A 13,709-nucleotide genomic window follows, 5' to 3' on the forward strand; every position below is an offset into this window, starting at 1 on the left:
CACAAGGGAAGCCCAAAGGTCATGTGCTATCTTTTTCCATGATGGGATAGCAGGGGGCTTAAAAAGTTAACAAAATTGACCTATGGGCTGGTCCATCCTAAGACCAAAGACATGGCTTTTTCTGACTCTAGCTGTTGTTCATATTCGTAGTCATGATTCTGCTTCCCCTGGATCAACACTTGCTAATGTGCTAACTCAACACTATTCCTTTTGGTGGAAAAATGACACGAATTACAGAATGTCTGCTATCTTCTATGGGGTTATCTGGGACAAAGTATTGCACAGCCACCACTCGCCCTCCTTGGGCTGTGCTGAACGTGGGGATCAATATGGATTCAAGTTATTAATAACATCTGGTCATATAATTGGATATTGTCTGTCGGCGAGAGCTGGGTCATGTGGGGTTACACTCAATTGTAGAAGGGACCAAGCTGTTCTTTTTTGGGAACTTAATGGTTTTTAAGATGTGTCAATGATAATTTGGATATATAAACCCCAAATCAGCCTCCAGTTGTTTGGTCCATGGACATAAAAATTATACAATAGTGATCCAATAAATACAAAAGCCTAAATCAAATGTTTCTGTGAATAAAAATATGTATACGTGTTCACTGGTATCCTGAGTTAAGGATCCAGTGAATCCTTAGATGACGATTCTACTCATCCCTCCTAGAAGCACCTGCAACTCCCATATGATATAGGTTCCCCCTCCCGCACACTTCACTGTTTCACAGGAGACCCCTGCACACACAAATAATTCTCAAAAATGTTCTGGGTTATCCAAGTAATGGGTTGCTGAAGTTGCTAAATTAAGTTCCTCATAGTTGTTCCACAAGAAGGTGATTAAAAGAGCAAGCAAAATTTAAAGATTCTAAGATCAGGGAGCTAAGCCATTGTGTGTGTATGCTGCTCTATTTCTTCCCTCTGTGTACAGATTAGAAGTAAATGACAGGGTCTTAAAGTTTGTGACTGTGATCTTTATTTCCATAAGAATTTGGCATGGTCAGCAGAATTTGTTGCAACCTGAGCTCAGCAAAGGAGACTGTAGGATGAGTCACTTGACGTTTGTAAAGCTCTTGTCTTGACGTTTGTAAAGCTCTTGTCTTCCCCTCCTCACTTGTTCTTTGTTGTCCTGAGTTGCCATGTTTTGACTGTAGTACTCTATTGAATTCAGCAGCCTCTAGTCTTAGGTAAGAATCACATATTAAATCTTTTCATCTATTCAATCTCTCTCTCTCTCTCTCTCTCTCTCTCTCTCTCTCTCTCTCTCTCATACACACACACACACACACACACACACACACACACACACACACACCTTGTATTTTTTCTGTAACATCCAACAAAATATTTTAATATCCTGTTGTCTTCCCCAGGCTAGACTGACCTAGCATGGGCACCACCATGTTGAAATGTTAGGAAGGCATTTCCAGCTTTCCTCAGTGCTGGACTATTGCAGTGACTGGTCTCTAAAATCTGCAATAGATATACTAGAGACAAACTCAAATTTCAATTTCCCCTTTATGGATCCTAGGACTATGATACCCTAAAATATCCCAAGGAAAACCAGAGAATTTACCATGCCAAATAGACTGACCCATGGTATGCACAGAAAGATGAGCTGAGGCTCTGACGTAAGTTGCAGAGAAAGGGGCCAAAACTTCATTAAAGATGTTGAGAGAAACATTGAGGGGAAATCTTCTAGAATATTCTCTCTCTATTTCCTACCTAAGTATGACCCACTGAGACTGTACCCCAGTCTTCCCATCTCAACAAAAGCTAAAGACCTTCCAATAATTGGGTTTCTCCTCCTCCAGAGGCACCTAAAATCACTTTGTGTACAGTTCCACCAAGTTTCCTGATGTTTCATTTCCAAAGATGCAGGCCAGGGGTGCTGGGAGCTTCACTATAATATGCTTCTTAATCTTACATAACATAAAGCCTTCAAGTATGAGCACTGAAATCCTTAAAATATTTTTGTCCATTAAAGGTAGAATATTTGAGTATTTTAGAAGAAGTGAAAAAGAAATAAACCTCTCCTAAATAAAGTCTAAACTTCAGAAGGCCAGATGAGAAAGGAATTAATTGTTTGTATTTCAAATTTCAAAAGTCGTACTCTAATAAGAGGCATTGAGAAAACATTGTATATTTTACATAGATATATTAAAAAGTCCTGCAGATATATTTTATAAGTCTTAGCCTATTAAGAGGCATTAAGTCAATTTTTTAATCAACAAGAATATATACACTCTATCATCTGTCTGTCTGTCTCTATCATCCATCTATCATCTCTCTACCTCTCTATCATCTATCCATCCATCCCTCCACCCACACACTCATCCATCCTTCCAGATACACACACACACACACACACACACACACACACACACCCCTGTAAACAAATCTCTTTTTACCAATTAAAAAATTGCCCTACTTCCAAAAGTAATTGAGGTGTTGTAGGTGTCAAGGACAATCTGCTTGCGAGCTTCCATGTGCTCCATTGCTTCTACTACATGTATGACTTTGTGTTTACTCCTTTGGTTGAATGTATATATGAACAATTGACTCTTGAACAACATAACATGGGTTTGAACTGCGTGAGTCCACTTACACATGAATTTTTTTCAATAAATACCTGTACTGTTTCAATCTGCAGTTGGGAGTCTGCAGGTGTGGAGGGCTGATAATACGCATTGATCTCCACATCTTATACAGGGGACTTGAGCATCCATTGATTTGGGTGTCTGCAGGGGAGTCCTGGAACCAATCTTCTGCAGATACGCAGGGACAACTAAGTTCTGTGAGAGTCAAAAGTTATACGTAGATTTTCGACTGTGCAGGGATCAGTGCCCCTAACCTCCATGTTCTTCAAGGGTCAACTGTATTTACATGAAGCTAAAATGATAGGAATGGGTTTTAAGCAAATATATCTATTTTTAAAAACATAGTCTTGAGATCAAAGTGAAATATAACTCATCCAAAGTCTTTTTAAAAATTGGAATTCTATACTCTATTTAAAAATAGGATAATAACAAAAAAATCCAAAATACTAATTCAAAAAAATATATACATCCCTATGCTCATTGTAGCACAATTTACAATAGCCAAGATATGAAAGCAACCTAAGTGTCCATCAGTAGATAATAGGATAAAGATATTGTGACACACACACACACACACACACACACACACACACACACACACATACACACACATGCTGGAATATCACTCAGCCTTAAAAAAGAATGAAATCTTACCATTTGTGACAACATAGATGGACTTGTAAGGTATTATAAAGCAGAGGGACTATAGTCAGTAATATTATAATAACTATGTATAGTGCCAGGTGGGTACTAGACTAGTCAGGGGGATTATATAAATACCTAACCATTATGCTACGCATCTGAAACTAAAACAATATTGAATGTCAACTGTAATTGAAAAATAAAAATGGGGGGACCATGAAGGGGACTAAGAGGTTCAAACCTCCAAGTACAAAACAAGTAAGTCATGGGGATGTGGTGTACAGCATAGGAAATGTGGTCAATAATATTGTGATAGGATTGTAAGGTGTCAGATGATTGCTGGACTTATCGTGGTGATCACTTCTTTTGGTATGTAAATGTTGAATAACTATGATATATACCTGAAACTAATACAATATTGTATGTTCACTATATTTTAATAATCTTTTAAAAATAGGATAATAACTATTATGTACCAAGTGACAGCAGAATTTTGACCTAAGTAGAGAGGTTTTCAGTCAAAATCTTTAAAGCTTATAATATTTGTATCTGTGGTGACTATGAAAATATGCCTCTCAGATCTCTGAATACAGAAAGTATTGGTGGATGGCCCCAGAGCTGCACTCTGAAATTTATCATGATGTTTGCACTGAAGCTATGCTTCCCAGGGTGTTCCCAACCAGGGACTGTGTGTAGCATGGACATTAAAGCCAGCCCCTTCCTCTAATGGGCAACTTTGACTTGAGGACTCATCAGCCATATTGAACCTTCCTAGAATTACAATGTAGGCTTGGACTCTTCCACCCAGCCTTCCTTCCTTCCCTCCGTCCTTCAGAAGGGTTAGACCTGTATCACGGTCTCACAGCTTCCCAGCTGCCCCCAATGCCCTTCATATTTTTCCTTGGATGTTTCTTCTAGTAATTCTCTTGCATTTCTAATCCTGTCTTGTCATCTGCTTCTCAGAAACCTGGGACTAACATAACATCCTTCTTAATAATATAGCATTCTAAGATACTACATACCTCCTTAAAATCCTCCTGGAGAAAAAAAATTAAAGATTCTGGCACTGAATTATAACAAAACCAATCTAGCAAATCATTTGGTTTAATACATTCTAAACTTTGGTATAATAAGATAATATTAATTTGGTAAAGAAATGTTATATAGTATAAAAGGAAGCTAAAAAAAGAAAAACAATTAAAGGCTTTAATCTCATTTATTTACCAGATTTAATTTTAATGAAATATATGAAACTATGTAGGTTCTAATATTATTGCCAATTGAATAGAAGACAAAATCGGTTGCCCAGCCAGAATTTGTACATATGAATCATCTTATGTATGTGATACTTCATTTGGTCATTGGCTTGATTTCCCCTTTATCCCCACCCCCACCCCCACCACCCATCCCAGCTATTTTCTAACATCCTCCAGGGGTTGAATATTACACAAGAAACAACCTCTTGGCTGAAAGCCACCACTTTCTAAGAAAACTGCCAGATTAAGGGACTGTTTCAAAAGAATACAAGCGCTGTAAAAGACAATAATTATTGTGCTTGGTTAAATCACATTGACTCTATGGAAAGCCATGAGTCCATAATGGTAAACAGGAGAAAAATTACCATAAGGTTGAGTAAAGATGATGAATTGACTGGCCTGTATTACTTTTCAGCCATTTTACAAACATGTTGTTATTTTGATTCACTTACTTTATCTTTGAAAAATAAAAAATTTATAAATATTAAATACATAATTAAAAAGCATTTTCTGGCTCAAAAGAGGATGCCAATAGAATGATCCTATAAGTCGTGACCATACATTGGGCAAAATCATTCTAGAGTGCCAAATTTCAATCAGATACAGTTTCAAATATCTATGCATATTTAATGGTCTTAAAAATATGAGAAAAAATTTTAAGATATTTAGCTCTAGAGGTCTTTAAAACCAGTTTGAAAGGCATCTGTATGTCTTAAAATTCTGTCGTTATAAACAGAGAAGTTAGAAGTTAAAGATTACAGAGGTAAACATATATTAATGTATTTTAAAAGTCAAAATTCAAATGATCATTCTGGATAAGAGCAACAAAACGCTGTGAATAGACAAAGGAAGCAGAGAGTGTGTGCGGGTCCCACCGAGGGACACAATCCATGAGATCCAGTGTTAATATCTGTCTGTCAAGCAGGAATCTCTGCATATTTTGGACTTTATACATTTGTAACATATAAGGGAATTTGACCTATTAGAGTGATGGTCTCTATCTCTGATTTAAAGTGTATAATTCAATTTGTTGAAATTGGTCATTTTTTATTAAGGTATTATTGACATATAACTATCATAATTTCAGGTGTACGACATGATTTGATAGCTGTGTGTCTTGCAAAATGATCGCCACAGTAAGTCTAGTTAAAATCCATCACCATACATAGTTACAGAATTTTTTTCTTGTGATAAGAACCTTTAAGATTTACTCTCAGCAACGTTCAAATATGCCATATGGCATTATTAACTGTAGTTGTCATGCTGTGCATTTTATCAATGCCTTTATTTTGTAACTGGAAGTTTGTACCTTTTGACTTCCTTCACTCATTTTGCCCACACCCAGCCCCTACTTCTTGTAAACAACCATCTGTTCTCTGCATTGCTTGGTGTTCGTTTATTTTTTAAGCTCCACATATAAAAGAGATCGTATAGTATTTATCTTTTTCTGCCTAACTTCTTACACTTACCACAATGCCCTAAAGGTCCATCTATGTTGCTGATGGCAAAATTTCATTTTTTTAAATAGTTGGATAACATATTATTGTTATATGTAACCACCCCTTTTGTAATTCGTTGTGATTTCTCATCTAGATAATATTCATTTCCATGCCTAATTTTTTAGACCTTTTTCTTGAGAGTCCCCCAATCTGTGTAAACTGTAGGCCCCACAAAACTTGGATCTGCCTGACCGTATTATGTTACAAAAACTAAAGCAGCACTATATGTACTGTACTGACATGGAAATAAGTACATGACATACTGGTATGTATAAAATTTGAATTTCAGAATCATATCAACAGTATAATCCTACTTCAGTAAAAAAATATTTTTCAAGTTTGACTCTATACTACAATTTTTGTTTCTCACTACAGTACGTGTATTCATTTATATCGTAGCGTTTTAGTTCTAGAAAAAGTGAAAGTTAGTTTTCAATCTTAGTTCATCCTTGTAAATAGTAATAAAACACTTCAAAAACTCAAATATGCGTATTCACTCATGTTAACATTATGAAACTGGGCTGTAACCTGAGATACTGGCAAACAGTCTCTGTGCTGACGTGGTGGTCACTCACTGCGCATGCGCTGACGTGGCCATAGTGCTCCGAGGCGGGGCCTCGCGAGTGGGGGTTCTTCGTTGTTTTAACGAAATGGACTTTAAAGGCTTTTCAAAAACATCTTTCGAGCAGTTACGTGATGTTTCTGAATTGAAATGAAGTGAAAATGAAATTCTGTGTACGAAGAAGGGTCACGAAACCGTGCAACATGGCGCAATTCGACTTTAGGCATATCGCTCGGGGGGTGGTGACGGCCTAGTCCACGTGTTTCTCGGCCCCCCTGGCAGCGCAGGCCCAGGCCCACGCCACCGCAGTTCCGGATGAGACGTGTACAGATTCCAGGGCCAAAGAGGCCTCGGGAGCCATATGTCGTGCAGGGGAGGCGGCGATGGCGCTGTAGGGGAGGCGGCGATGGCGTTGTTCGGACTGCTTGAACAGAAGCCGCTCAACTCCAGTAACTTGGGTATCCGGACAGCGAAAGCCCCTCATGAGGCCCCACAACCCGCACCACCCTTCCCCCCGCACCCCATCCCCCCTTCAGCCCCCTTCAGCCCCCTCCACCACCCAACCCCCACTCCCACCCCCTCCCCCTCCACCTCCCCACCCCCCTCCACCACCCCCTCCCCCTCCACCCTCAACCCCCCTTCACCCCACCCCCACCCCTTCGCCCCCCCTTCGGCCCCCCCGCCCCCTCCACCCCCTCCCCTTCCAGCCCCACCCACCCCCTCCCCTTCCCCCCCCCCTCCCCCCGCACCCCCCCACCCTTCCCCACCGCCACCCCCCCCCCCGCTAGCGAGGGGCGGTGCTTGGGCCGCAGGCTCTGCCCTCGATCCCTGACGCTGGGAGTGGGCCGTGGCGCTAACGCCCTAAGTTATCCGAAGGCCTTCCGCGTACACGAAGAAATTCCTTCCCACACCCAATGTTCCCGAACTCTGATTAAAATAGAATTCGATAAACTATTAATTCTGGGAGCGATCTGATGTCACATCTTGCGATAAACATGCTGTTGTTTGCCTAATACCGTAGTGTCTCTTAATAGCCATGCTGCCAGATTGAGCAGAAAATGTAAAGCCTGTATTCTCGAGAGAACCGCAGAGCCGTTTGCTCAGTACGTGCAGTCTCTCCTTTGTTTCATTTGCAGTTCTAGAGCCTATAGCGCTTACCCTGTTGTCAACAAGTTTTATTCTTTGCCTTTCTTTGGGGATAACAAAGTTATTGCATTTGATTAGATTAGTGTTAACCTTGCACATTTGTATTATATAACAGACAATATACTCTTAAATCTTTAACCTCAAAAATTTTAGTGTGGGGTGGGGCAGTACTCAAAACTTACTGATTTAGCTTATTAAATGCATTGCTTCAGCCCTGGTAATGTACAGTTTAAACCAATACCATCTAACAAAACTGTTTCTTATTGGTATAAACTCATACATTGTTTGTAAAAGTTTCATAAATGATAATTAGCATTTAAGTATTACTTATAGGCCCTAATCTAAGCATTTGGAACTCTGCCTTGAGGTAGACAATAACCTTGAGGTAGGCATATTTTCCTCATTCAGCAGATGAATAAACTGAGGGACAGTAAGAAACCCAGGGCATCTGGTCCCAGGGGCAGTTTTAAAATGGATAGTCAATTAAATACTCTTGTGTAGATTGACAGATGATAGGTCTAATGAACTTGGTCTAATGTGTAGAGGACCACATTTTAATTAATATATATTTTATGTAAATAATAAAATCAAACTTTGAAAAATGAATTGTTTATGCTGTTATCTTCGAAACAGATCATGTGATAACAAGTCACACCATTTTGTACTGTAATACCAATGGGTTGGGCCCTCTTGCTCCTATCAGCTAATATTACCATAGACAGTTTCAGACTAAAGAGACCACAATAGTACTTAATTTATAACACTTAGATTATAATCCCAACTATGTGGTGACTATTGAATAAATTGTGTAATACAGACTTATTACAGAAAATAATTTTATTTTCTTATTTTACTCTATTCACTGTCATCTTTTTGTGTTTGGGTTTGATACCATTTTAATTGCATTTCTACTAAAATATTTCATATTTACATTTTTTAGATTTTTGCTGTTACTAATCTGAACAGGGCTCCCTAACTTTTATTCCAAGATTACAAAGTTTACTTTAATAATAATTATCCTAATTTAAGTGAAAAGACTGAGACTGAAACAGGTTAACTATTACACACTGTATCATACTTAGGCAGATGGGTAGTATAGAAATCCTGTCCTAGGGCTCAACAGACTTCAAAAGAACTTGTGTTTATTAACATTTTCAGAACCAATATATGGCAGAAGCATAGACCTATCATCATAAAAATGTAGTGAAATCTTACCTATGTACTCTAAATACAATAACAGAATAAAACTTTACCATTTGAGATTTTTAAATGTAGATCCTAACATTTGCCTGTTTTTAATGAACAGGTTAATATTATCCATCTTTTTTCCCAAAGATATGGAATGAAAATTAGTTTTTTTAATTATAAAAATTTAGAAAGGAAAACTTATCGTTGGACAGCAAGACCCTAAATTTAATTTCAACATCTGGTTTTCCACATTATATACAGGCACTAGTGATTCTGTGCCATTTTCATTTCTTCAGATTTTTCCTCTTCTAGGATTTTCTCATATTTGTTATTATTTGAAGCTCTGATCATGGCTCTGAATCATCTTTGTTCTTTTTTCCTCTCCCAGCCCTGCTTCAAAACTCCTGCAACTCATTTGCTGTGGAGTCTAGAATCTCTCTTGAAAGTGAGCTGACTGGGTGGGCTAAAATGCCATGGAGCAGAAGGATATATGTATTAAGAAGTCTTACTAATTTGCTCTATAAGCTGAATGGAGTGCCAGAGAATTTTCCCTTCCTGTGCTGAAGAACTTAGAAGGTATATGTTTTGACCTGTATCAGTGATTCTATTTGAATCGATTATTTTAAGGTTACAATTTTTGTCCATATATGAAGGTTGCACCTAATTATCCCTGTAATCAGTTAAACAAATCTCAGCTGTTCATATTTCAACCCTTTCTGCCAATAACTGCTGGAAGTGATTGAATGCAGCTGGAGAATAATACTGACAATCATTATAGCCTGCAAAGTGTGAAATAATTTCATTGTACTATTGTGGTCTCTTTAGTCTGATAACTGATAATGTTCAGCTGATGAGACTTGAAAAAAAACCTGTTTTATTACAATTTAAAAATAGTGTAAAAGAAAGGTGAGTCCTGGGACAGCTCGTTGCTGTATCTGAGAGCTTGTTATAAGAATTCACTATAAGTGTTGGAAGGGAAATGCTTTCATCTGAAAGATACTGTGCTTCATTTACATTGTTTTCCCATCTGATAGAAACCCATGCTGAGTAACAGCACAGATGCAGCTCATTTGGGGAAAATGAAGGAAGAGGAGAAAAACGCTGGAGTGGAGCAAAGGAGTTGGCAGTCAGTCAGATCTTCCAAGAAAACGGGTGTTTTTTCTTTTCTTTTCACTTACCTGAGCCTTTCTGGGTCCACCTTGAAAGGGCGATGCCCTCACCTCTCCCGCGGCGCCGTTTCAGCCCCGGCGAGTTTTCTCCCTCTGTGGACTCACGGCCCTGCAGTAGCCCATCTGAGCTCCCAGGTAAGGCAGGGAAGCTCTTCCCAGGGACCACTCCTCCCAGGGCCCCACGGCTGCCACGCCGGTTGGCCTGGTGTTCCATTGACTGGGAACAGGTGCGCTTCCTGCAGAGGCTGGGAGTTGGGGGCTTCGGCTCGGTGTACAGGGCAACTTACCATGGTGTGCCGGTGGCCATAAAGCAAGTGAACAGGTGCACCAAGAACCCACTGGCATCTCAGCGCAGTTTCTGGGCTGAGCTCAACATTGCAAGACTTCGCCATGACAACATCGTGCGGGTTGTGGCTGCCAGCACACACACACCTGAGGGCTTTAATAGTTTAGGCACCATTATCATGGAGTTTGGTGGCAATGTCACTTTACACCAAGTCATATACGGTGCTACCAGCTGCCCTGAGGAGGAAGTGGAGCCTCACTGCTGTGCCAGAGAGGAATTAAATTTGGCCAAGTGTTTGAAATATGCCCTGGATGTTGTGAATGGACTGCTCTTCCTTCATTCACAAAGCATTGTGCACTTGGACCTGAAGCCAGCTAACATTCTGATCAGTGAGCAGGATGTCTGCAAAATTGGCGACTTTGGTTGCTCTGAGAAGCTGGAAGATCTACTGAGCTTCCAGATTCCTCCATACCACCTAGGCGGTACCTACACCCACCGAGCCCCGGAGCTCCTGAAGGGAGAGACGGTAACACCCAAAGCTGACATCTATTCTTTTGCCATCACTCTCTGGCAGATGACTACCAAGGACGTGCCTTACTTAGGGGAGCGTCAGTACGTGCTCTACGCTGTAGTGGCCTATAATCTACGTCCATCTCTCGCAGCAGCTGTCTTCACTGACTCCATCCCTGGGAAAAGACTTGAGAAGATTATCCAGGGCTGCTGGAGGGCCAGTGCTTTGCAGAGACCAAGTGCAGAACATCTTCTGGTTGATCTTAACTCTCTGAAAGCTGAATTTGGCTGAGTCTAAACCCATATCAAGATAAGCTTGTCTTTGTTTCTATTTATTTTTAAAGAAGTGAAGATATAGAAAAAAATCATGTGTAGGACAGATTTTTAGAAAATAAAGTTACTAAAAACTTCTTTAGTGTCAATACACTTTTTCTAACATAAATAGCAAAGCTACAAATCTAGTTATCTTAGTACTGCTAATAATTAACCTTATTCCTTTACAGAGTTACATACTTCCCTTTCAAAATTAGTGAGATTAACAGTTCCATAGTATTGCATTTATTCAAATTTGTTGTTGATAAAAACCAATTTGTCCAAAACAGAACTAAACTACAAAATGCCAAAATGTTCTATAAATTTAAATAATATGTTCCATAGCTACCACCTAAATTTAAACTATTAACCGTTTCTTTGCTCCATGCCAAATAAATAAAATCTTTTTTCAGAAAGATTAATTTTTTTCTGCTCCTCCCCCCAAGAACTTTTTGTTTTTAACCTTAACACACAATTTTCAGAAACTGAGGTAAATTGATTTTAAAGGAATAATATCTTAAATGATTTCTTGTGATATTTTGAACCTGTATATGCTGTGAGTAGAAAAAAATTGCTAAAATACTTCTAATTTAGGTCTCTTACCTGTTATTTGGACTCAGAAGTAGATGACAAAACAAAAGATTGTGTGATATGAGAAAAAATGATAAGTTTGAGGAATAGTAAGATTTAAAATGTGGTTGGAGGAGAACAGACAGGTAGAACCACATTGCCCATTCTAGAAATCAAGGCCATGGCTGCCGGTACATACAATTTAAGAGAATGAGGTAACTGGACCTTGTCTTTAGGACAACGTTGACCTCCACTTTGCAACAGTCATTTCAGTGAATGGTGGAGGGTGAAGCCATTACAGTGAACCAGAGAGTATGGCAAGGGCTTCATATAGAAGCTGTGCTGGACTGTTAAGAAGAGACAAGCAGAAACCATAAAAGGGGTAATATACACAGAATTTTTTAGATGATTGATTTGCTTTAGTTTAGCTTTAAGACGAAGGAAGTTTCTTTGTAAAAGAAGAAGAGACAAAGGTAACAAAGAGTTTAAAAACATGTGGAAGAAATGAAAATTAGTACCTAGGAGAAGAGATTGCAGTCTTGGAGAGAAAGAGCATCTCTTCCTGGATGTGAGCAAAGGAGGGTGAGACAACTGCCATTCCAGGTAAGTTTTTAAGGAAGAAAAAGAGGACAGGGAAGTTCTCTTCTGTGCATTTTTCCAGTTAAGAGCGATAGAGGGTAGGGGGTCTACAGAGTGAAATCATGGTTTAGAACTGTGCTTGAGGAAAGAAAAGGGAACTGCCCATGACTATGTAAAATATTGGTACAGCATTGATAGCTCTGTCCATGTAGCTTGGGGAACAAATCACCCATATATATACCTATAAATAATTCCCTCCTATTTACTGTAACAGCAGTAGCTCATGTTGGCAAGTTTAAGATACAGTGGATCAAAATAAATTGCAGTGTTCCACCAAATGTGTTAAAATGAGCTTCTAACTATGCTGAATACCTCATCAACAGACTGTCAGTGAGCTACAAGATGATCTCCTATTAAAGCACTAAAGTCCAGAATTCACTTCTAGAATGAACATGGCCACAGCTGAGATTCAAACATCTTCCCTTTTCCTGGAAACCATACAGAGTGACAAAGAGAACAAAGGGGGAGGGACTTTGTAAACTCCATAATCAGTGATAGCAGGAGACATAATATATGTACAAACTCCAAAATGCATTCAGTAACACCTAATGACTGGACAGAGCCTGTATGAAAAGAGTGCAGGGAGCAGAAAGGGATAGCTCAGGGGAGGCAGAGGGATCTATCAGTGGCAGATCCCAGAAAAACTTGTCAAAAATAGATACCCTAAAGCAGGTACTGGTCTGTGGCTTGTTAGGAACTGGGCATACAGCAGAAAGTGAGTGGTGGGTGAGCAAGTGAAACTTGATCTGTATTTGCAGCCACTCCCCAGCGCTAGCATCACCGCCTCAGCTCCACCTCAGATCATCAGGCATTAGATTCTCATAGGAGCACCACCAGTCTCTGGTGCCAAAAAGGTTGGGACCACTGTGGTAAAGAACAGCTGCCCACTGTGAAGGACAAACATTGAGGAAGAAGCTCCTGAGAATGGAGCTGAGATTAAACTGAGCTGTGATTACAAGAGTTGGTAGAGAAAGAAGGAACAGAGTGTTGAAGGGGATCTAAGCATGGCAGAGCTCAAAGTGTGGCAGCAAAGTACCCCTCCTGAACATGACATTGTCACCCCCAGGGTGGGATCAGGGAATACCAGACAGGTGCAGAAGTCTCCTGAGACCAGTTTCCTTGGAGAAAGAAAGAAGTATAACTGCATGGGGAAACCCACAGAAATGCCATATTTGTAGGAAACAAATATGGGCTTTTGGGTAGCAGAGAAAGGAAGTATTTGAGTTGTATGAAAACCACCCCGACAGGAAGTAGAATAAGCCCATGGATTGCTTCATCTGTAAGAACTAAGTGTATAGGAAATTATATAAAGCTGACAAGTCAGAGG

The 13,709-nt window shown here is 39.6% G+C and overlaps 1 protein-coding gene across 5 annotated transcripts; it reads left to right on the forward strand.

Moving 5' to 3' along the window:
- The first annotated feature begins 6,601 nt into the window (after positions 1 to 6,601).
- On the forward strand, positions 6,602 to 12,545 carry MOS (MOS proto-oncogene, serine/threonine kinase). 5 transcript variants are annotated; one of them, XM_016126224.2, is made up of 4 exons: positions 6,602 to 7,020; positions 7,597 to 7,665; positions 9,285 to 9,472; positions 9,931 to 12,545. In XM_016126224.2, exon 4 carries the CDS (start codon positions 10,107 to 10,109, stop codon positions 11,151 to 11,153), a length of 1,047 nt encoding a protein of 348 aa, XP_015981710.2. In that variant the 5' UTR covers positions 6,602 to 7,020; positions 7,597 to 7,665; positions 9,285 to 9,472; positions 9,931 to 10,106; the 3' UTR covers positions 11,154 to 12,545. The 5 variants fall into 5 exon arrangements, with proteins under 5 accessions (XP_015981710.2, XP_036088738.1, XP_015981712.2 ...); XM_036232845.1 differs by having other exon boundaries at positions 7,584 to 9,472; XM_016126226.2 differs by lacking the exon at positions 7,597 to 7,665.
- The last annotated feature ends 1,164 nt before the right edge of the window (positions 12,546 to 13,709 follow it).

The sequence above is a fragment of the Rousettus aegyptiacus genome, unplaced genomic scaffold (genome assembly GCF_014176215.1).
Source record: "Rousettus aegyptiacus isolate mRouAeg1 unplaced genomic scaffold, mRouAeg1.p scaffold_m13_p_15, whole genome shotgun sequence".
Lineage (NCBI taxonomy): Eukaryota > Metazoa > Chordata > Mammalia > Chiroptera > Pteropodidae > Rousettus > Rousettus aegyptiacus.

What these genes read in the sequence shown, in the direction of transcription:
- MOS (XM_036232845.1), top strand. Translation starts at nt 10,107, where the DNA reads ATGCCCTCACCTCTCCCGCGGCGCCGTTTCAGCCCCGGCGAGTTTTCT.